The sequence below is a fragment of the Excalfactoria chinensis genome, chromosome 8 (assembly GCF_039878825.1).
Source record: "Excalfactoria chinensis isolate bCotChi1 chromosome 8, bCotChi1.hap2, whole genome shotgun sequence".
NCBI lineage: Eukaryota > Metazoa > Chordata > Aves > Galliformes > Phasianidae > Excalfactoria > Excalfactoria chinensis.
Genome location: NC_092832.1, coordinates 13,700,100 through 13,722,905, shown reverse-complemented (window position 1 = coordinate 13,722,905; position 22,806 = coordinate 13,700,100). Strand labels below are relative to the sequence as shown.

General features: G+C 43.5%; 1 protein-coding gene across 1 annotated transcript; it reads left to right on the top strand.

Annotated features, from left to right (window-relative positions):
* Window positions 1-64: 64 nt before the first annotated feature.
* On the top strand, window positions 65-20,682 carry TNN (tenascin N). The gene is made up of 17 exons (XM_072343291.1): window positions 65-194; window positions 2,782-3,236; window positions 3,644-4,021; window positions 6,397-6,660; window positions 7,243-7,428; window positions 7,877-7,966; window positions 9,745-10,008; window positions 10,636-10,899; window positions 11,610-11,873; window positions 12,661-12,924; window positions 15,328-15,458; window positions 15,995-16,127; window positions 16,915-17,066; window positions 17,910-18,006; window positions 18,685-18,852; window positions 19,521-19,684; window positions 20,217-20,682. Exons 2-17 carry the CDS (start codon window positions 2,825-2,827, stop codon window positions 20,361-20,363), a joined length of 3,378 nt encoding a protein of 1,125 aa, XP_072199392.1. The 5' UTR covers window positions 65-194; window positions 2,782-2,824; the 3' UTR covers window positions 20,364-20,682.
* Window positions 20,683-22,806: the final 2,124 nt, after the last annotated feature.

The window sequence follows — 22,806 nt, the reverse complement described above, 5'->3', positions numbered from 1 at the left end:
TCTGCTGGTAGGATAGACTTGAGTGGGGGAAACACTCAGAGACCTTATTGGTTTCTTCCATCTGATGCACAAGGACTTAAATTCACTACAGGGACTGGTGGAGTGGTCTGGGAAGAGGAGAGAGCTTTCAGCTTGCTCAGATTGGCTCTGCAAGTGGCAGATACATCAGAAGAGCATCTGAAAGTACTTGAACGGTAAGAGGAATCTTTTAAGGGGTTTTTGTTATTTTTGTTTTAAATTTTTTTTGCCTGAGATTCTTCTTGTTTCTGAATGAAAAAACCCATCCATTCTTTCTTTGACATCCTGCAGTATGTGCCTTCGCTTTAAGGCTTTGAAAGCCTTGCACAAACATCAGCAATCCTGTGCTTGCTGCAAAATGCACAGTGTATGTAGTAGCAGTCAATATTGCTTCCAGCCAAAGGGATTAAGGTTTCACAGGTTGTCTCCTCCAATGATATGAAACCACAGCTGCTGGAGTGGATGTGAGTTTTGCTATTGACTTTAACGGAGCAAGGTTTTAATCTGCAAGTTAGTTATTTTAGAGTGCTTGTTCCTGGCAGTTCCCAATTTAGGCTCTTGTTTCTGCTTGATAGTGATTGTATGTAATTACAACAAATGCTATTGGTAATTGCTTATTGCTTTCTCACAGGAAAGCTCCTTCTATGCTTTCTAATGCACCTTTTCACAGGCTCAGTGGTGGACGCCAATAGAGTACTATTTCCATAATAAAGCTAATTCATTATTTATACCAGTTATGAAATGTGAAATTCTGTGGGTAAGTAAAATCGAGTGAATACAGATGTCTGAACGTTTTTGAACCCTATGTGCAATGAAACAGATTTGCTTCAGAACAAAACAATTAACTTGAGCTGGAAAGTAATGATTTAACAGAAGAATACTGCAAAAGAATCGGTGTAGCGGAATATCTATTATTCCCCTTGTGCTCCTTGAGAACCCTCCCTAAGCTTTAGGATGGTTGAATGTGAGCACTTTTCTAACTCAGCAGTTAGGAAACTGCCGATGTCTCTGTTTCCAGTACTGTGGTACAACTTGGCAGAGTTTGTTCTAGCTCAGGATTGCAAAAATAGCACGATGTACTGGCCTCTGGCACTTACCGAGCTCAGGTCTCAGTCCATGGTTTCTTGTACTGTATCTCCTTTTTCTCTGTCTGTTTTCCTTCAGCTTTAATTTGTGCCGCTTTGGGTGTTGCTTTATGTGACTCTTGCTGTGCCCGTATATGTGTGCTCTATTCTGCTATTCAGGAAGGCCTCGTGATCTCTGGAAATTATTTTCTTCCTCTATGGACTTGTTTTGTTGAGGCAGTTTTTTGTCAGTCATCCACCATGGTCAGTTTCCCCACTGATCACAATTTGATCTTTCAGTTACTTCCGTCTCTCTGTTCCTTCTCCAACCTAGATCTGTGCTGGACATGCATTTTGTTTCTCCTCTGATTACAAGCTCCTTTTCTCTCCTCTGTCCCATCTCTGTCTGCATCACCAGGTGACACTCTGCTGGTACCCACAGCCAGGTCTTTATCAGCTCTTGCCTCTATTATAGAAGCTTCCAGTCATGCATCTTCCCCAGAACATCATAGTGCAATGATCTGCATCCTCAACCTGTGGGATGGGAAAAGCTTACAGAGCTAGGCTGCTGAAATCTTCCACTGTAGGGTCTCTCCAGCCTTGGTTATCTTGTGCTTTATGCAGTGAATAAGATGTGAGCAGGGATTCTTCCGTCCCTTTTCTTAGGATAATATTTTCTAGCTTCATAGACCTGACTGCTAGGCATTCTTTCCTAAATAATTTCTTTTCTTGGTCTCCTGTTATTGCTCATTATGTGTATGACATGATATTCTCCACAGTGAGTCAGTTAAACCCGCTCTTTTTAACAGCAGGGGAAAATCTCTCTATTACATGATGAAGAAGCCAAAATAGCTGTCCTCCTCTTTCATTTTGCTTGACAGAAATCCATATGTTTGAGGGTTTTTCCTCATGAATGATCTCTGGGCTGAGGAAAATCTGAGATCAATTTGTGGTTCTCAGGAAGCCCTACTTAGTAATGACATCATGTTGTAACCCAGAATGCTGTGGAGCATTTAGTGCTGAGAGAAGGGATTTTTGTCTGTGCTTTGTAGGGGCAAGGACTGGATTCTGGCTCCTCATTTCCAGATTTGGAAATAAAGGAGGCAGGGAAGAAGCCCTCCCTCAGCAGCACAACATACCCTTTCACCCCACTCCTCTTACAGGAAATTAAATCTGCTAGGTAAGTGCTGAACGGAGGAGGGAGAAGATGAACAAAGCAAAGTGCTGCTTGTGAATGAGAAGCAGAGATGATCATCTTCTTTAATTAATATAAAAATAAGATGAAATCGGTACCCTTTGCTTGATCTCAGTGAAGATTTTCTCGTGGACAGGCCATCGAGCTTCTAGTTGAAAGCTTGCTAGCTGAGGTGCTGCTGATTACTTACTCTGACCAGAAGACATTGGTAATGGTAATCTGCAACACAGCTAAAAGACTGTTTTAGCTGCATGGGGATGAAAAGGGTTATGGCATCATTAATAGTTGTGCTGGACTGCAGTACTGAGTCTCGTTTAAGAAATACAAGTTTAAAGCTCCTAGTCAAGGCGGTCTAGAAGCACTCTTGATCTAATTCACACAGTGTGACTTTTTTTGCAGTTACTGAACAACCTTGTACTGAATCAAGGCAAAGTAGAATGGTTGTGGGAAATCATGAATACCAGCTTTATGCATTTCTCACATTTTCTTTCTTCTTGAAAGCAGCTTTGCTGCTTAGGGGTCGGTGCTTCCTCTGAAAACCTACTGGATGGATTTCCAGAGCTGGTTTGCCTTCCCGGTTGGGATATTGCTATGCTATGCTCTTCAGACATCTGCCGTTCAACTTCCTGCATCCGAAAACTGCACCAGCAGTGGTCAAAGAATATCCTTCAGCCACTCCTACAAGATTGACCTGCCTACATCCTCCCAGATCAAGGTGGAGGCGGATCCACTGCAGCACGAAGGCTACAGTGGGGTACAGCTGGATCCTAGTGAAGCTGAGGAAAATGAAGAGCAGGATATTGTCTTTAGGCACAACATCCACGTGCATGCACCCAAAGAGAGCTGTGAAACTCTGGCCCATGTTAAAGACCTTCTTGAGAGGATGGAGAAGTTAGAGAAAGAAGTTGCAAGGCTGAGAGAAGTCTGCAGCCCTCAGAAGTGCTGTGGGGAAAGCCAGGGTATGTAACAATCGAAGTATCTGTTTTTATCTTCTACATATAGCCTGTTATCTCCACAGTTATGGGGACTGGAATCCTTTTGTAAGGGTTATGAGAGTGAAAAGCTCAAGTCCTGCAGGCAGAGTAGTGGTTTTGTGATCAGAAGGTTGCCTGGTATATTAGTGAATTTTGCATTGCTGCTGACTCCAGACAAGTCCACTGGGAAAGACAAGAGGGAACAGGACCCTCTTTGGACCAGGGGCACGTGGGCCATGTGATCTCCAGCTCTTCTTCAGCCCATATATAGTTGTACTTTCCCTTAAATGACCTCAGACACACCTTCTTATTGACCCGTTCCTCAGTTTATTTCTCTTCTTCTTTCTTTTCTCTGTGCATCATCACCCTTGCTGTGGTGCTGCACTGGCCAGGTGTCATGCATTGCAGTGGTCATGGGACGTTCCTCTCTGAGACCTGCAGCTGTAAGTGTGCAGAGGGCTGGGAGGGCAGTGACTGCTCCCGCCCCACCTGCCCCAACCTCTGCAGTGGCCACGGGCGCTGTGATGGTGGGAGGTGTATCTGTGATGAGCCTTATTTCAGTGAGGACTGCAGCCAGCAGCTCTGTCCTGAGAACTGCAGCGGCAATGGGATCTGTGACACAGCTAAAGGGGTCTGCCTGTGCTACGAAGAATTCATCGGAGAGGACTGCAGTGAGAAACGATGTCCCGGGGACTGCAGTGGCAATGGGTTCTGTGACACAGGAGAGTGCTACTGCCATGAGGGGTTCTTTGGCCCTGACTGCTCCCAGGGTAAGAAATGCTTGTGAGTTATTTCTCCCTCCTTACTTTCATTCTGCATTTCCCTTTTCCCCCTTGAAGAAGCACTGGGCTGATCATGTAGGCAAGACAGGCCTGGAATCACCAAAGTCCCCTCTGAGTTCCTGTTGGGATTGGACTTAGGGATGGCTGTGAGTGACCTGTGTCTTCAAGAATCGCCTGGAAAATGTTTCTGGATTGAGAAAATAGGAAAACACAGGTTAAGGCAGATCTAGCACAAAAATGTGGATAGTGGCGAAGAAGAGGAGAACAGAACATATGGATCCTGTAATTAAAGATGGAACTTTACATCTGTTTCTTGACATATGAGAGACAGCAAAAGGTGGAATTATGGCTACTGTAGTGTGTGCTACTTGCTAGTAAGGTAGTTGGTTTGATAAAAACCTGTTAGATGAAAGACCCACAAATCCATTAAGTAACCACCCCTTGAAAGCAAGGGCTTTAGGAAACTCTTACAATACTGTTATGAGACAGATGAATTTGCCTGAGAACATGGACTGAACTCACCTTGAAGTGTGCATCCACCAGTCTCTGCTTAATGCTGGATGGCTTGGTGTCTATTCTGAAAAACCTATAATCTCCCTATAACCACAAGCTGATACTCTAGGCCTTAACACTCAGCCTTTTGCCCTGAAAGCCACCTTGCTTTCTGTGCTTAGTCTAATCTTTCACAGCTGCCCAGAAAGGAGAGGTAAGCTTGCCAGTAAGGTCATTGCAAACTCTTCACTACTCTGTTATCCCTCACCTCTCAGACTCGAACCATCTGCTTAGAGACTCACCATTTGTACAGCTTACTAGCTCAGATTCTTCTCTGAAACAAGAGCTGCACATGGAAATTTCACTACTCCTATCCATTCTGCACTACTCATTTTTCTTTATGGCTGCAGCACTCTCCTCACTCTCTTGTCCTTTCAGCAGACTGGGAAACAGCTCAGGCCAGTACCTTTACAGAGGTGGCAAGCAGGGAACTGTTTCCCCATGCAGCCTCTCTAAGGGGCTGGCTGTGTCCAGCCTTGCATCATCTTCCTTATACAGCACCTGCAGCTGTTTTATAGGCTGTGAAAATGACCTCTAATCTGAGTATGCCAGTGAGCAAGCATTGCAGAGCTAATACGTATTGCCCTATCCACCTTGCTGCTGTTCCTAAGCAATAGGCTTTCACTCCCAGTTAATAAGTGTTTTAAGTCCAGAATCAAAATGCTTCTTGTGTCAGTGCTTGTAGCCAAGTTGTCCTCTTCTATTGCAGCAAAAATTGCCTTTTCTCCTTTTCTGTTCCATTGGATTAGATATTTTGTAACATGGGACTTAAGTTGAGCACTGTTCCTTTTGTTTGTTTTTAATATATCTCAGATAATGACAAAACATTTTGTTGTATGTTGCCATGGTACCCAGCAAGTCTGATCATCTAGAACTTGTTACCAAGCATGCAACAGTATAATTAGTGCACTTCAATTTCTTGCAAAGGAAAGTAGAGGAGACGTGGCATGACAGAACAGCAGGTATTGACTTGTGCTCTGTCTTGAGTTTTGGTGTACTGGCTGCTCAAAGATAGTGTTGTGGGATATTTGTAGATGAATAAAACAGGAATTTCAAAGGAAAATATCTTTAGAAGTTTTGGATTTATTTATTTATTTATTGGTATCTCAGCATGACATGGATTTAATGAGGAACTCTCTGTTTTGATACTATAATCAGGAAAACAGGACAGAAAACAAAACAGAGCTGGCTACTCTCAGCAGAATAGGATACCTAACAAGTTCTGTGTTCCATCACTGACTCTATGAATGTGGTGTTCAGTTCCTGCTCATGTATTCCAGTAGGGCCTTAGTCTGCTTCTGGAGGAGCAACTACCTAATAGAGAAGAATTGATGAGCATGAGCAGAACCTAAGAAGGACTTCTGGTGTGGCCCACAGCCGCCCGTCCTCCTAATTCACCTTGGAGTGAATTAGTAGGGTCTGTGGGAACCCTTTTGCTTCAGGCCAGGAGCTTCCCTCCCCATCTCCTGGGCTTGGTACACTCCAGGAATTACTTTCTATTCCATAGAAGAAATAATAAAATAGTGACTTTTTCACTTAAGTTGACAAGGAGGTGAATGTTCGCTTTGCAGATGGACGCTGAGTGAGCTTATGTCTCTGCAGAGCCTAGTGGTCTCAGTTTGCACTTCTTAGTGGTACTGTAGCTGTCCATGTACAGAGGACTCTGTATGATAGCCTTTTCATCTGTCCTTCATTCACAGAGCAATAAGTTGCCTTCTGCCCACTGAAATAGAATCCTTGTGACTTCACTGAGTCCTGGACCAGATTGTAACACACCATCCTCATTGAAGTATGTTTTATTTTTCTCCTAGTGCTTGCTCCTCAGAACTTGCAGCTGCTGAATGTTACGGAGGATTCCATGGCTGTCAGCTGGGATCATATGATTGATGTGGATAATTACCTCATCAGCTATTACCCAGTAGGGCATGAGACACTGGAGAAACAAGTCCATGTGCCCAAAGAGCAGCTCAGCTATGAGGTTATGGGTCTCCATCCTAGCACCATATACAATGTCACACTTCGTCATGTGAAGAAGGGGATTACCAGTGAGCCCGTGCATCTAGAAGCCAGTACAGGTAGGAATGGATATACCTTTCCTTCAGAGTTAAGATCTGTAGGTCTTTCATGTTAGATTTGAGCAAACAGAATAAATGGTTTGGCTTTGTAAACTTGGAGCATCCTGTCTGAATGCTGGAGAGCAGTGCCTCTTTCTGATCCCTATCTCAGTTTTTTTGCTATTGTTCTCTTCTGGAGAATCTGCTTCTAGATCTGTGTTTCTAGGGCTGAATGCATTGCAGATTTCAGGGAGGTTGTTGAATTGCCATCCCTGGATGTGTTTAAGAGCCGTTTGGATGTGGTGCTCAGGGATATGATTTAGCAGAGGGTTGTTAGAGTTAGGGTACTATGGTTAGGCTGCGGTCGGACTTGATGATCTTCAAGGTCTTTTCCAACCTGGATAATTCTATGATGAAACTATTCCTGTTGAAATGGTGGTTGTGCCATACTCACTCAACTCCTAAGTTTGGTTGAGGAAAATGGCTTAGGTCTCAGAATAGTCATCTAAGGAAGGAGAAGGTCTGTTTAGCAACTTCCTATCTTATATTCACCTCTTGATGCTTGTGCTTCTTCTTCCTGGCACACCTTTCTGTCCTCCTCAGTCCTATCAGCACTCAATACCATCTGGGTGACAGAGGAGATGGAGTATTCCCTGGAAGTGGAGTGGGAAAACCCACCAACAGATGTGGATTTTTACAAGCTGAAATTCAGATCCCTGGTAGACGTGGATGAGAAGCAGGTTGTGGTGCCCAAAAGCAGTGACCCCAAGAGCAGACACATCTTGACTGGTGAGTACTTGTGATTATTGGGCAGGGCGAAGTGGCACAAGTGATCCATTTTGATCATAGTTCTGGCACGATTCTTTTCTCTGGTGTTCTCCTTCACCTTGAGAGCAGGATGAGATCTGCTGGGAATCCTCCCACAGGGAGAAATTTTCTGTACACTGTGGATAACAGCTTTCAAGACAGACAGCTTTAATTTTATCCTTGTTTAAAAAAAATAAAGTATATCTTCTATTTCAGTCTTGGAAATACTAATGTTACAGAAAGCCTCACTTCCTGTAGTTAATATGGACCCTAATGACAAGACTAGACCAAGAATGCTTCCAAGGCATTCTCAAGACAAGAGGAAGTTTAGATAAATATCTACATTTGAAACGCTTCTCTTCTGTAAACCTAGAACTGGGGACACTAAACAAAATAGCTTTCTTTAAGGAAAATTACCTTCTGACTACAGGCCTGAAACCTGGCATGGAGTATGAGATTACTGTCATACCTGTGAAAGACGATACAGAGGGTAAACCATCCTCAGTGAGTGGCAGGACAGGTAGGTGAAAAGTTTCTTTTATGGTAATGGTTTTACTACAGGTTTTGGCAACAATTCTGTCATTGTCACAGTATGAAAGGTACTCAGTTTACTGTTTCTTCATGCATACTGCTGTCAGGGCTGCTATTGCCTCATGTAATCTTGTCTCTGATGTTTATTAAACACTAAACCTGGCCCTCGGTTTTAAACCTACTTCATCCTTAACCTGAAATGAGCTCAGGAGCTAGGTCCTGCAGTTTGTTGGTTCCTCAGTTCCTTAACCAGATGATTGACAAGATAATCATGTGTACATGGTTTCAGGGAGGTTTTCAGTCTGGGTATGGCTGCTGCTTGGCAGCTGTTAGCTGCTGCTGATTTCTTTGACTCCTGAGCCTAGAAGCAGTAATGGAGAGGGTGAATTCTTCTTCCTCTATTCCCTGGCTCCAGCATAATTTTTCTGTTTATTAGGCTATGAACTGAACAGTAGAGAATGCTGAACGTTTAAAACAGGTCTGGAAAACCTGTTGGTTCATTGGTGCTTCAGGCTCCTTAAAAACATAGCAAAACATTTTTTAGCTATTCATTATATTACATGATGGATCTTGAAGAATTTTCAGTTTCTCATTCTACCTGTAAGATACTGGAAACTCTTAAAATCTGTTCTTTTACAGAAAGGTGAGGGTGCTGCATCCAAAGATTGAAACATGAGAAATCAGTTCTGATATACCCGAGTTTGTCTTGTAAATTACTCAATTAAAATAAAAGCTTCATAAAACCTACAGCCTCCCTCTGTACAGTTATACATTCAATAGGTAAACAGATTAAATAGATAGAAAGATAATCTGTGATAAATGGAAAATACTCGCTGATGTTGAAGGCTTGCAGTAAACTTCACAAAGGAGTGATCTCCAGAGAGAGAGAGAGATCCTGCCTTAGTGGTGGTCAGCCCTTAAATGAGATCTAGGAGAAGTGAAGTCAAGCTCCATCCCTTCTGGTAGCACAGCTGAATTACCTTCATCTGTGCTCCCATAGCTGACTCATTGCTTGCCTCCAGTGGTCAGTCAGAGGTTCAGGCTGTGATCAGCAGTTTCCCCCTACACTCCCTGCTATCATTTTTAAGGCTGTACTTCTTCCATGTAGCTTCTCATTATTTTGAACTCCTGTGAGTTGGATTAGTAGATCCTTTTGGATCCCTTCTAAGTCAGGATATTCTATGCTATTATGACTCTGTGAACACTCTTGGCTCATGTCTTCAAGCTGTTCTTCGTAAGCATGGGGGGGACAGGAAAGCTGTTTGAAAAAGTAATCCACAATGAGTAAGCCTGCTCACTTTCTTATATAACCCTTGGAATTTAGAACTAAGACAGACACCAAGGCTATATTGCAAGAGCCAACGCTAAACTCTGATTCATCACCTAAAATAGGAGTAGCCTGGGGGAGTTTGAGAACTGGGTCTGCAGGGTGGGCAGAAAGGAAGGAGCAACAAATGTCTGACACTGGAGATAGGGAAAGGAAGGATGCAGGTAATGCTGAAGTTATTACTCAAGGAAGGTGAAACACAGATTTCAAGACCTTTCTGCAGAGAGTAAAAAAAGGTTACATCCAAAAGGTAGAAAAATCCTGATTTGTTCCCACACTGACAATACCAATTCCATGGGGATGCCTTTCTTTCTCATAGTCATCCAGCTGACTGTGTTTTAGCTGTTTAGAGCAGAAGTGTGTACATGTAACGAGAGGTATTGTAGTAGTTTAATTGAGATGGAGTTTCCTAATCCTGCATTTAAAACTGCTGTTCTCAGGAATTGATAGCCCAACCAACGTGGTGACAGGTCGAATAACAGAGGACACAGCCACTGTCTCGTGGAATAAAGTTCAGGCTCCCATAGACAGGTACATGGTGAGATACACCTCAGCTGATGGAGACACCAAAGAAACAGAGGTAGGCAGTGAAAGCAGCACCATCACCTTATTGAATCTGAAGCCAGACACGGAATACACCATCCACATCTGGGCAGAGAAGGGACCCTACAGGAGCAAGAAAGCCAGCACCAGGGCTCTGACAGGTAAGTTGCAGTGGCAGCAAGAGAAGCCTGGGTCTGAATTTAGACTCCTTTATTGATTGACTAAAGCCTTAGAACTATGATACATTAAAAATGTCTTAAAAATGCCATAAATCTCCTCCAAGCTGTTCTTGTGACCTTGCCCATTACTAAATTGAGTTCATACAAGCGTTGCGCAGTCAGTCGTGACAGTGTTTGTTAAAAAGAAAGAATGATATTGGTATTCGTGGCATAAGATAAGAATTGTGTGGAGAATCAAATCTCCTTAACAGGACAGCCACGTGGTGATAGGGATCCTCAGTTGTAAGGGCATGTGAGCAACACCTGCAGCTCTTTTGGGGAACCCCTTAAAGCACTTCTTTGTTCAGTTTTTATAATGAAGCCTGATGTGTTCTCACATGGCTGTGCAGGAGCAGATTCTATTGTCTACCTGCAAATGTCTATGTGCATACAAGCTCTTTTTAGATCTTAGGGCATAATTTCCTAAAGCTCATCTGTTTTTCCAAATCTGTGTTAGTCTAATAAAATATACTGCTTCTGCCTATAAAACTTACACTGTCTTTATCTTTAGACCATTGTGAACTACCAAAGTGCTATACTAAAACTTCTAATGAAGAGGTTTACTTACAGAGATTGACAGCCCAACTAAGCTGTTGACTGACCAAGTGACAGAGAATACAATCACAGTTTCCTGGAACAAAGTCCAGGCTTTAATAGACAGATACAGAGTGAATTACACCTCAGCTGATGGGGATACAGAGGAAAGAGAAGTGGAGAAAGACAAGGATAGCACCACCTTGGCAGGACTGAAGCCAGGCATGGAGTATGTTATTCACATCTGGGCAGAAAAGGGAGAACAACAGAGTAAGAGGGCCAGCACTGAGGCTGTAACGGGTAAGAGGTCAGTAGGTTAAGAGTATACGCTGCAGCCTGCTTTTGCCTTAACACTGAATAAGTCTATCATTTTTGTGACAGAGCATAGGAGTTATAATCTTTGGGTTAATGCATCTTACATCATCTATCACAGAGAGATTGTAATTACCCATATGTACTACAGATAGGCTGCATGGTGATTACTAGTAGTGTATTATTAGTCTTTAGCTGTGAAAAACAATGCCATTCCATTCTAGCATCTCTCATTTATTTGTCTAGCCTTATTTAAATGTGTTGGTTTATCCTTTTTCAAGGGTTAAGGAGATGCTCAGGTTTTGGTTTTTTTTTTGAAGATGGAGAACTTGAAGTGCAGAGGGTAACAGTATGCAGGATGTTTTTTCTTGCAGCAGAATAATTCACCTGAGTTCCTCAGTTGTTCTTACCATTTTATTCTCTCTTCTGTGGTCAGTTCCAGTAAGGATTATATAGTGCTCTGCCCATTGTTGGCTTATAACATTGTGAAGATGATTGTATTCATTACAAGCAGTTGTAAGCATTTACAAGACCCATGCTCTAAATCAGGGACTTGCTGAAGAGAACTGAGTAAAAGAGTACTTGGGTCTCTTAGCAAAAGGGAGAAACCAGCCCCAGAGGGGGAGGAGTCTTGTGGTGTCACAGCACAGCCTGACTATGACAACTTGCATTCTTGACTTTTTTTTTCCTCTCTGCAGAAATTGACAGCCCCACTCACCTGGTGACTGATCAAGTGACAGAAGACACGGTCACCATCTCCTGGGATAGGGTTCTGGCTCTTATAGATAGGTATGTGGTGAATTACACCTCTGCTCATGGTGATACTGAGGAGATAGAAGTGGGGAAGAACAAGACTGCCACAACTCTGGAAGGACTGAAACCTGGCACTGAATATGTCATCTACCTCTGGGCAGAGAAAGGAGTGCAGCAGAGCAAGAGGACCAGCACTGAGGCAGTGACAGGTATTCCAGAAGAATCCTTGTGGTTCTATCCTATGTTGTGAAGGTGATGTTTCTACCCTGCCTGCTTCCTACTGTTGCACTGTGTACTAGATGCAATTTATCTTGTGCTCACCTGTAATGTGGAAACATTCATACTACAGGCACTTCAACCTTCAGGTAGAAATCATGCCTCCCTGCAGTTCAGGAGAAAAGAAGTTAATTACTTCTAGCAACTAACAACTGATCTGTTAATTTAGAAACTATCAGACCAGTGTGAGCTTCATTATACTTTGCTAAAGCACTGTAGCCCTCACTTACCAGCCATATGTGCTGGCTTTGGTCTCCAGGTATGCTGAGCTCTGCAGGTGTGGCTGAGTGCAGTTCCACAGTATGTGATATTGCTGTTGAATCCTACTTAAAATTATGTGCCACTGATAAGAATGGCATTAGCCAATGAATCAAGGCTTGGAAGGAAGCAGCCCCACTTTACTCATCTTCTATAAACCAAAAGGGTGAAGAATTTTTTGAGCACAGAATAAGTCTCTTAAGTATCAGTAATTCACTTCATATCATGAAGGCCTTTGCTTGCAGGATCTGGGTGCTTAGGTAGGCTGAAAACTGACTGACTGGCAGTTTCCTAGAAATGAGGAAAAGATAGAGAGGGTCACAGGTCTCACTATCCTGATTAGCTTGAAGGCAAACACAGTGTACATCATCTGTATCATGGGGCTATAGAAAGCTAAAGTTTTCAAGAGCAACGTATGCGTTTTAGTTACTTATACTTGATACTTTACACTTTATTTCTTAGAATTGGATAGCCCAAAGAATCTGGTAACTGACCAAGTGACAGAAGACTCGGCCACAATCTCCTGGGATAGTGTCCGAGCTCCCATAGATAAGTATATTGTGAACTACACTTCTGCTGACGGAGACACCAAGGAAATGGAAGTGGGGAAGGCCAAGAGCATTACAACTCTGTCGGGGCTGAAAGCAGGCATGAAGTACATCATCCATCTCTGGGCAGAGCTGGGAAGCATACAGAGCAAGAAGGCAAGCACTGATGCGCTCACAGGTAACTGTGGGGAGAAGAGAAGCAGAGTAGAAGAACCCCACTCCTTTGTTAATTTACATTTCATGATCTCTCTTTGCATTACTGGGTAACAAAGACCTACTGTGGTAAATCCATTCTGGAGATAAGTGCATGATTATAGCCTGACATAGCAGAAACTGCTATTAGAGGCTGCTGTGTAAGAGACAGATGTCAGAACACAGGAGTGGTGACAGATGAGTACACAGATTATTTCACTTATTAATCAAAAGCATGCAGTGTTTAGTATGCTGCTATCAAGTCTAACAATAACAGAAGTTTACCAAACAAAGTTAAACCATCTTAGACTCAGAGGCAGTTAAAAAATAATGGCTTGACTCATGACCTTAGACTGGTCCTAGGAGACTACAAAACAGGCTTAAATCTATCTTGTTCAATCAGCTATAAGGATGATAGTGTTCTGGCAGTATTTCAGGGTCACTCCTTATCTGTTGGCCTTGCTAATGTGCTTTTTCTGATTCAAGCTGGTGTGAGATAGAAAAATAAAGCTTGGATTCAGGGCAAGGTGCCAGGCAGGTCCTCAGTGCTTGAAGAGGTCACATGGAAATAAAGGGAGATCTCTTAAGACCAAATGTCTTTAAAAGGAAAATTTAAGGATCATTTAAGCAAATTGAATTGAATTGATTTTATTTTTTTGAACTAGGATGAAAATGGATGCACCTGGAAATTTCACATGAATTGAAACTGATCAGAGAGGGAATGAATTTCACTTCAATAGGGGTGTTTGAGAAATATCTGTGCCCATTAAAAGAGCGCTTTTTTTTCCTTTTTATTTTATTTTTCCTCCCCATCTTGGTAGTATTTAAAAACAAACAAACAAAAAACAAACAAACATGACACCTCTGGTAAATAATCCAACCTTTGATAAAACTGATGCTTTTTTTTAACTCTTGGTGCTGGCTGCTTATTCGCTAACATTCCTAAAACATGCTGAAGCAGGGGGCTATTCTGCAGTTACATCCACCTGGGGAAGCTGCAGAAGCAGTGCTGTAAAATTCAAGTGCTGTCTAGGGGCTGTGCTTTGCAACGCTCACTTCTAGTGTTGGATTTGGCACCTTTTAGCTCCCTCTTCTGTCCATCGAGCGGTACACATTTAATGAGTATCTTTAAGAGCTGAGTCATTAATTTAAAGCAATTGTGTGGTGGTCTCATTTATGACTTTTGGAGTTGATTAGTAATGAACAAATGCTTGACTCAAGAGACCAGTGAATGGTGGATTTAATTCATAATGAATAATTCAACTTTTAAGCAACACATCGTGTCAACTTAAGAGTTAATGTCTTTGTTGATTCAGTTTATCTGGTATTTTGATTTGTTTTCTTTTGTTTTTATGGCTTTTTTAAAGCAGTAACCCCATACTCAAGGAATGTAGAGAAGCTGTACTGTTCTCTTCTTCTTGTTTATCTAGTAAAGGCCAAAATATTGGCCTTGTTTTCCTCTGTGGCCTTTTCATAACTTGTAATATTTCACTGTTGCATTATAATTGTTGTTATGATTATTCTCATAATGCTCTCCATGATCTGAGAAGTATTACTGCTTGGCTTGTACAGAGAAGAACTGAATCAGTGGGCAAGCTAAATGGCATGCTTGTCACCGCCCATGGAGATCTATGGAAGAACAAGAAGATGTTCTGAATTATTCAGCTGTAGCTTGCTATAAACTCAGGCATACTTCAGGGCTGGAGCACTCTTCCCTCAAGACAAGTGCTGCCCACCAAATTCCTTCTGTCTAAAATTTGGGAGGCCATACAGACCTACTGTTTAAGTTGCTTTCTCTAAGATGTTCCCAAAATACCAGAATATCAAGCATAGGATGAAAAGTTGAGAGAGTCTGCTTCCATTGTTATTACTTCCAGCTGAGCTTAGCAATTTGGTTTTAACAGAGCTCCAGTGCTTCCCTCATGATATGGGTATCTTCTAAGACAGATGCTTTTTGACACCTGCTGTGAACTAGCATTGCTTAAAAAGTAATTCTCAGACAGATGAGTCAGGAGCTTCCAGGCCCTGGGAGTCTCTGTACAGCTGAGCCAGCTGCAGGGCTCACAAAACCACAAACAAATCTGTAACAGGCTTCTGTTGCTTCTTGCAAACTTCACCAAGTGACTTCTGCAGTTTCTAGTTTACACGATCAGACATTGGAAAGCTCAGCCCAAGTTTGTCAGTGTATGGTGGAATTAATACAAGTATAATGTACAGTTGGGAAAGTACAAATATAACCTTCACCTGTGCTCCTGCAGCTGACTCATCACTTGCCTCAGGTGGTCAATCAGAGCTTCAGACTGTGATCAACCGGTTCCCATACACACTGGAATTGCTGCCTTTCTTTTATGCAAAGGGACTTGAATTTTCTTTTTTTTTGTTTCAATAGAGATTGATCCTCCCAAGAATCTCCAAGTATCAGATGTGACTCACTCTACTGGTGTAGTTACCTGGGCTCCTCCTGCAGCACAGATTGATGGCTACACCCTGACCTACCAGGGTCAAAATGGCACCAGTAAGGTACAGTATATTCCTCAGCCCTGCAGGGCTCACTGACATCACCCCTATGGTTATAGGCTCTGATATTTGGATCTTGTGGGTATATGGGCTACAGGTAAATAATTTTGAAGTGGAAATTTTGAAGTGGAATCTATGCTGTTATTAGCTTGGGGAGGCAGAGCCTAAATAAATGTGCTACTTTTATGAGTAGAAGCTGTGATTGTGACTCTGCGACAGTGAAATACCACTTTCCAGCAGATCTTCAGGATGCGGAGAACAAGTTTACTACTTCACTTTCTTTTCTAACTTGTTACTACATGAAAAAGCATCACTAACCAGGGACACAGTGTCTTCAGTGTTCTAACAGCATTTATTGAGGCCTTGCATCAAACCTTCCTTCTGAGGAAACTGACTCTATGTCTTAAAGATATACAGTATGCCTATCTGAAATCTACAAGAAAAGCCTAGGAATAGTTACTGAGTGTGAGGTATTGTGGTCCAGAAAAGCTGAATGATGTTCAGAGTTGGGTTGATATTCAGTCTGTTTTATTTGGCAGGAAGTGCAGCTGGGTCCTAGAGAACAACAGTTTGTGCTAGAAGGACTGGAACAAGGAACAAAGTACACGGTGTTTGTGATGGCCTATAAGGGGGTTCACCAGAGCAGAAAGACAATCGGTACCTTCTCAACAGGTAGGATTTGGTCTTGGGTATTGTACTTCTCTGTGGGCTCTGCAGTTGTTGTGTTTTATGCTTGAGGTCAGAGATGAAGTCCCTATTCTGGGAAACAATGTGATATACTGGGAAATTATGTGATCAGAAGCAAATTGTCCAGTGAGTTGAAAACCTCTCTTCTGGCTGGGTTCCGTTCTAAGCCATGCTGTTTGGAGGCTTGGAACACAACAGGGTAGTTGCAAGAGGAAATTGTCCACAGTGGTCACTGCTGCTGGCAAACTTTGCTGGCCAAGTGCAGGGCAAAGCCTCTTGGTGAATTACCAGTGGGCAGGAGAGAAGATAATGGGCTAGGGATTTTTCAGCACAGTCACAGTAATGATAGGCCAGCAGTTGTATAAGTACTGTTGTGGTCCTGAGTAGCTGCCTAGGTTGTTTCCAGAGATCAGGAAATATATGCCTGGATGCCAGCAAGCCAAACGTTCTCATGCCTTGATGTGGGTGCCTCTTATACTGAGCTGGTCCCCTCAGAGGCTGCCAATTGTGGGTAGGTTGTGAGATGCAGAGAAAATGCCTTTTTACTGGCATTCCCACCTTCACAAACCAAGGCTTCTCCTTCTGTCTCACTGTGACCCAAAGCAGCATCTCTTGCTGCCTCTGGTGAGGCATCATCCATGCTCCAGCTTCTGAGCAGGGGAAAGGCTGCCGACAGCTACCTGCTGATGCAGCTGGGCACTTTGTTTACTTCTCTTTCAATACTGTTGTCCATAAGAGATGCCTTCTCCAGCTTTGTTTTCTCTTCTCCCAGTTAGCTTCCTCTACCCATACCCTGCAGACTGCACCCAGATGCAGCAGAATGGAAACACTTCCAGTGGCATGTACACCATTTATCTCAATGGCAATGGCAGCAGGCCCATGCAGGTGTACTGTGACATGGCCACCGATGGAGGCGGGTGGATAGTGAGTGGTTCTTTGCTACTGTTTAATTTTTGTTTTTTAATGAGCGTAATCATGTGAACTGGGCTTAGCTGATGTTCCTTTTTGTCTGCTCTGCTGTATTTCAGCTCCTCCCATGATGGAGGAGCATGTTTTGAGAGGGGAGTGGATGCTGTTGTACCCTTTCAGACTGACAGCAGGAATGCTGTGGGAGGCTGGATGGCTTGGAAACAAGGGGATGCTGAACTGTCATTGCTTGGTCATGAATGTGACTCAGGGCTTATATTATTGCTGATTCAGGGTAATGTCAGATTAGCCTGTTACTTCTTGCTAGCTGAAGTATGCAAGTTGTCTATGAGGGTGCAAGACAAGGCAGTACAACTTAAAAGTCTTTGTAATGAGTTGACTAAGCTCTGTTATCTCATCTTGACGACTGTGTAAAGGTTACAAGTATAGACAGTTAATGCAGTTCAGCTGATGATCATAGTTTAAATGCTAGAACTGTGAACATGCCCCTGGATGGAGAGAAGCTGGAGGCAGAAACACAGACACTTTGAGGTGGGGAACTTGTACAAGGGTGAGATAAGGAATCTGAGATTCTTTGATATCTGACTCCCTACATGAACAAATAAAAATATCTTTATTCCCTTCTTCACCCTTTATTTTCAGTGACCCAATGAAACAAATTGTGTGTTACTGCCTATGGCCCACAGATTCTGGTTAAGTTTAGAGACCTAAGTGTCCCTGTGGGTTTTGTCCCAAACACTTCACCTTTCTGCCTGTACTTGGATCAGGATGGGGATTTCTCACCTCCTTGATCCTCATATCCCTGCTGTGAGCTCTCACTCAGCCATCCTTGCCTTGCAGGTGTTTCAGAGGCGGAGCACTGGTGAACTGGATTTCTACAAACGCTGGAAAAATTATGTGGAAGGCTTTGGAGATCCCACTGGGGAATTCTGGCTTGGTACAGTACAAGGGTGTGACTGCTGAAGAGATGAAGATTAGCTTTGTAGAGGCATCTAAATGCTGAAATAGTGAGATCCTGCTGAGTCTACAGTTCCGACCTGTCAGTTTTTATGCCTCTCCTGGAAGTGCCATTTAAGCCATGAGGATCTCTAAAGGCCAGCTAAGTCTTTCCACCAGCATCTTTGGTATTTATGGCAGTCCCAGAACAAGGCAAACTCTGGAAAGATTTCTTTGAGGCACGTGTGCTCCTATGCAAGGAGGAATAAAGAAATTACATTAATGAAAATGCACAGTCCAGGCTATTACGCAAAATGTTGTGTGCCTGGTTGTTTTTGTGTTAGATAACTGCTTGCATCAGAGAATCCAGCCCTAAATCATCCAAGGTCTTTGGGGCAAGAGTCTTTGAATGTTCTTGGAAAAATAATGTTGCACAGTCCGTCCTGTGCTGCTTTAAACTGTTTGGGTTTGGTTGTTGTTTTTTTTTCCTGACATTGCTATCTCTTGCCAGAGAATGGGATAAGACAGAATAAACTTGGCACAATGTCATAACAGCATCAAGCAGGATGGGAGGCAGGCAAGAAATAGCTGATTGAACCAAAATGGCCACAGGGTGAGATTCCAGGACTGTGAAGGTGAACAGGCCTTTCCCTTTTAACAGTAGTTTTCTTCCTTCTAGGTCTTGACCAGCTGCACAGTCTCACAAGCAGCAGCCCCATCCACTATGAGCTGCGGGTGGATCTGCGGACAGCCAACGAGTCTGCCTATGCTGTCTATGACTTCTTCCAGGTTGCCTCGAGCAGAGAAAGATACAGGTTGTCCGTGGGGAATTACAGAGGCAATGCTGGTGAGGAGTGCCTGAGACTTGTTTTGTCTGCTCCGCACAGGGGAGCAAGTGCTGGGATTTAGGTATTTGTCCCAGTAGCATGGGAGCTCATTAGTTCGAGTTAGATTGCATGTCCCTCTTTTTGAAGAGAGAACTGTGTATTTCCCAGGAGGACTGAGAAGATGTGCCCCCCCCCCCCAGGCTTGTCTTCTGCTGAGGACAGAATTAAGCTGTTCTTCAACAGGGAAGAGAGCTGCTCTTCCACCAGCTGAGCAGGCAGGCTCAAAGTGTTTTCATGAGATTGACAGTGTTTATAGGGGAGCAATTTCTGGGGCTCCCCAGCTGAGATGTGCAAAGAAAGTGGCTTTTGTTCAGAAGGAGGCTTTGCTAAGCAGTAGTAGTCCTGGTGCTGGCTTCTGCCACTGGTAAATCCTTACCATTGCTGTTGTGTTCACAGTCTTCCACTTATACTTTATCCTTCTGCCCTGAGATTGAGATCATCAAGCCCAGAGGATCCAGTCCTTGTACATGCCCAAGCCAATTAGAAATTATTTTCTAAATCTATTGTGTGCTGTTACTTTTTTCCTGACAGGCCTGCTGTGTTCTGCCTAATGAAGGCTGCATAAAATTCTCAGGCTGAGCCACTGCACACCCTTGCTCCTATCTATGTCTGTAATCATTTCTCTTAGGAGATGCAATGACTTACCACAATGGCTGGAAGTTCACGACGTGGGACAGAGACAACGATGTGGCTCTCAGCAACTGTGCTCTGACACACCATGGTGCGTGGTGGTACAAGAATTGCCACTTGGCCAACCTCAATGGGAAATACGGGGAGAGCAAGCACAGTGAGGTGAGTGGCAGAGCTTTGTGTGGCTGTCAACTCTTTTCTCTAACCTGGGGAAAACGTGGAGGGGGCATTGCAGCAGGTCAGATTGCCCATGCAATCTGATGCTCATTTCATTTTAAAGGAAAATCACTCACAAGGAAGCTCCTGGACTCTCCTAGGATCAAAAGGGCTTAAGCTTACAAGCTGTTTCTTGTGGTGAACAGAGACACCTAAGATGGAGCTGTTTTAATTTCAGAGAGGAATAGAGGGGAAGAAAAGGCAAATGTTTTCAGTGTGTGCCTTGTTGTACATCTCATTATATGGCCTGAATTTGTGCTGGAACCTAACTCAGTCCTGTTGAGCTCCAGATTGGATGGACAGAGATTTAGTTTCGTATTAGGAGCATCAGCACACTGACTGTAGTTACAGTAAAACCTGGTGGAAAACAGTGTCTCTGTTTGTGGGAGGATTGAATGGCATTAAAAGGGGGCAGTAGCAGACTCCAAACACCTTGTCCAGGTGTTTTACTAAAAGAAATCATATGGTCTTTTTGCAGGGGGTGAACTGGGAGCCATGGAAGGGCCATGAGTTCTCCATCCCTTTTACTGAGATGAAGATTCGTCCTCAGTCTTCTAGTAATGAGTCAGTCCTTGCAAGGAAGAAGAGATCTCTACCAGGAAAAATGAGGAAGATCAGGTTTTAAATTGTCCTCTGTGCAGGACAGCACACAAAGGTTATGATTTGGTATTTCTTAACAAAATCAGCCTTGGACAACTTTCTCTAATACTTCAGAGGCAACTGCTGACCAACTTGGACCCAGAGGTCTCTGAATCTGCAGCCCAGCCAGTTTCCAGCCTTTTGAACTCCTGATGGGTGCTCTGTCAGAGACTGGGAGGGGACTTGTGGGCAGCATGCCACTTGTAGCTTTCCTGGTTAAACATGACAAGGACCTGCTTGATCCAATGTATGCAGCTTTTATGAATTGTTCATAAAACAAGCTTTAACACATGTTATTGTTTCTCAAAACCCAGTTTGCCGATTCCTCTGATTTCTGTCCTTCTCTAATGCCATCCAGTTCAGATTTCAAATAATTCATTGTGATCTCACTGAAAAATGAAATCTTCCTAATTTACCTCAGAGAGCTTTTCTGAGACTGTCTCCTCCCACATCCCTTGGTCAGTGGTCCTTTTTTCCTTTCCCCTCATCATTTGGGGTGCAGCATTTCTTACTCTTCCTCCAGTCAAAGCACTGAGATTTGGGAAATGTCAAGCTGCTGACAACAAGCCTCATTAATGCAGGCAAAGTCTGTAGTCTGGGTTCCTCAACCTCCAGTATAACACCTTTCCAGGGTGATATCCTCGTCTATATTTAGCTTGTCTCTTCTCATCTCCCAGCCAAAGAAAAGCCTGTAAAGGGAAAGTTAACACTCCCAGGTGATTCCCCAAAGAAGGTAAGTGTAAGGGCTACACTCCTCCAAGCTTGTCTCACAATCACAAACCTCTGTATAATCCTTGCTCAATACAGACTGCGAAGAAAATTCTCCATGTGAACATCTGCTTTTTCATTAACAGTGTAGATGGATAGCAACGTTGAAAAGATAATGTTTGTCATCCAGCCCTAAAATTAGCATCAGAGAACTAAGTTGATCTGCACACTCTCCCTCAGGCTTTTCTTTCAGGGTGTCTGGACCACCAGCTACAGGCAGGGGAGAAGCTGGAGCTCACCTAATGATGCTTACTTAGAGGCTTGCTTGTCTGAGCAGATTGGAAGATGATTGTTCTATGCTTTAATGGCCTTTTCTATCCCAGTATTAAGCTGACTATGAAAATTAGGTCTCTGGAATTTCCAGAATGGGGATGGGGTCTGTGTGTTCTCTTAATTACTTGATAGTGCAAAGACTGTAACTGATCTTTGGCTGCTAGGACTTGGCTGAGGTGAGCTAGCCAAGGAATTGTCTCTCACAGGTGAGGTCTAAATTCTTTGTTGTACTTTCATTTCCATGCTACTCGCATGGGTGGGCAGGCAGAGACTCAGCTGAGGTGCATTAGGATATCCATACCCCTTGGCATGAGGGGAGGAGGAGAGGAAAGTTGCGCTTGAAGTTGTAACTCTGTGTTAAGAGCATGAGGGAAGGAAATGGGAAGAGTATTGTGCTGAAGTGATTCTACTGCCCAGATGAGGACAGGTTTCACTGTGTTGGTCAGTTGGAGGGCAGGTGACTAAGGGGGACCTGAGAGGATTAAATGCCTTACACTCAGCCACTCTAAAAGCAAGCCTATGCTCTAAAAGGCAACAGATGTGATCTCTGCCAGCAGCTCTTTCATGTGCACTTTGCAGAGGCAAAGCTCAATTGTATTTCAAAGTTGAATCTTAACCTGGGAGCAGAGAATAGTCTCTTAGGAAGGCTGAGCTGTGTATTTTAGAATGAAAAGAAAGTGAGGCACCTTACTAGCAGATTCTGAAGTGGAACGAACTTGTTTCTCTGCAGTACAGGCCTGTCTCCTCCATTAGGAAGGGTAGTCAGAGACCACTGCTTATGTGGGAAGCCAGTGTTTCCAGACAGCCACAGGATGGCATCCTCTCTTCATGCTGCTTCAGGAGAACCCGTCCTGTATGCAGCTGGCCTCTACAGAAAGATGATTTGAGGGCTAATCAGACTGCAGCACAGACTTAAAGGCTGGGGCTGCCCTGATAAAACAGTTTCTTTGTCTGCAGGAGCTGGCCTTAAAGACTCAAGCTGCTTAGAGTTGTCCCATTAATAAATAAATATAAATAAATCACATCCTCCTAGTGCCCTTGTTTTGTTGCTATACCAGATCCCTAATGCCGTAGGGCCAGAACAGCCTCTGCCTTGCTGTGAGATCACTTAAGTTTTGTAGGCAGAGGGGTTTGCAACATGCCTGGGGCAGAATTTGAATCCCAGAAGGATGTGCTGTCTTGGCATCACTGAGTTGACCGGGATTCTGCAGCTGACAAGCCATTTGAGCCCAGCTCTATCAGGGACTCAGCACTGCCACTGTTTCATCCAGAGGGCTGGACTCTGCAAAATGCTGCTGCTGAGGAAAGGTAGCTGCTTCCTGAAGGCATCAGACTCAAGGTATAATTCAGCATTCACTGGGCTATGGGAAGAGGGGAAGATGGGAGTG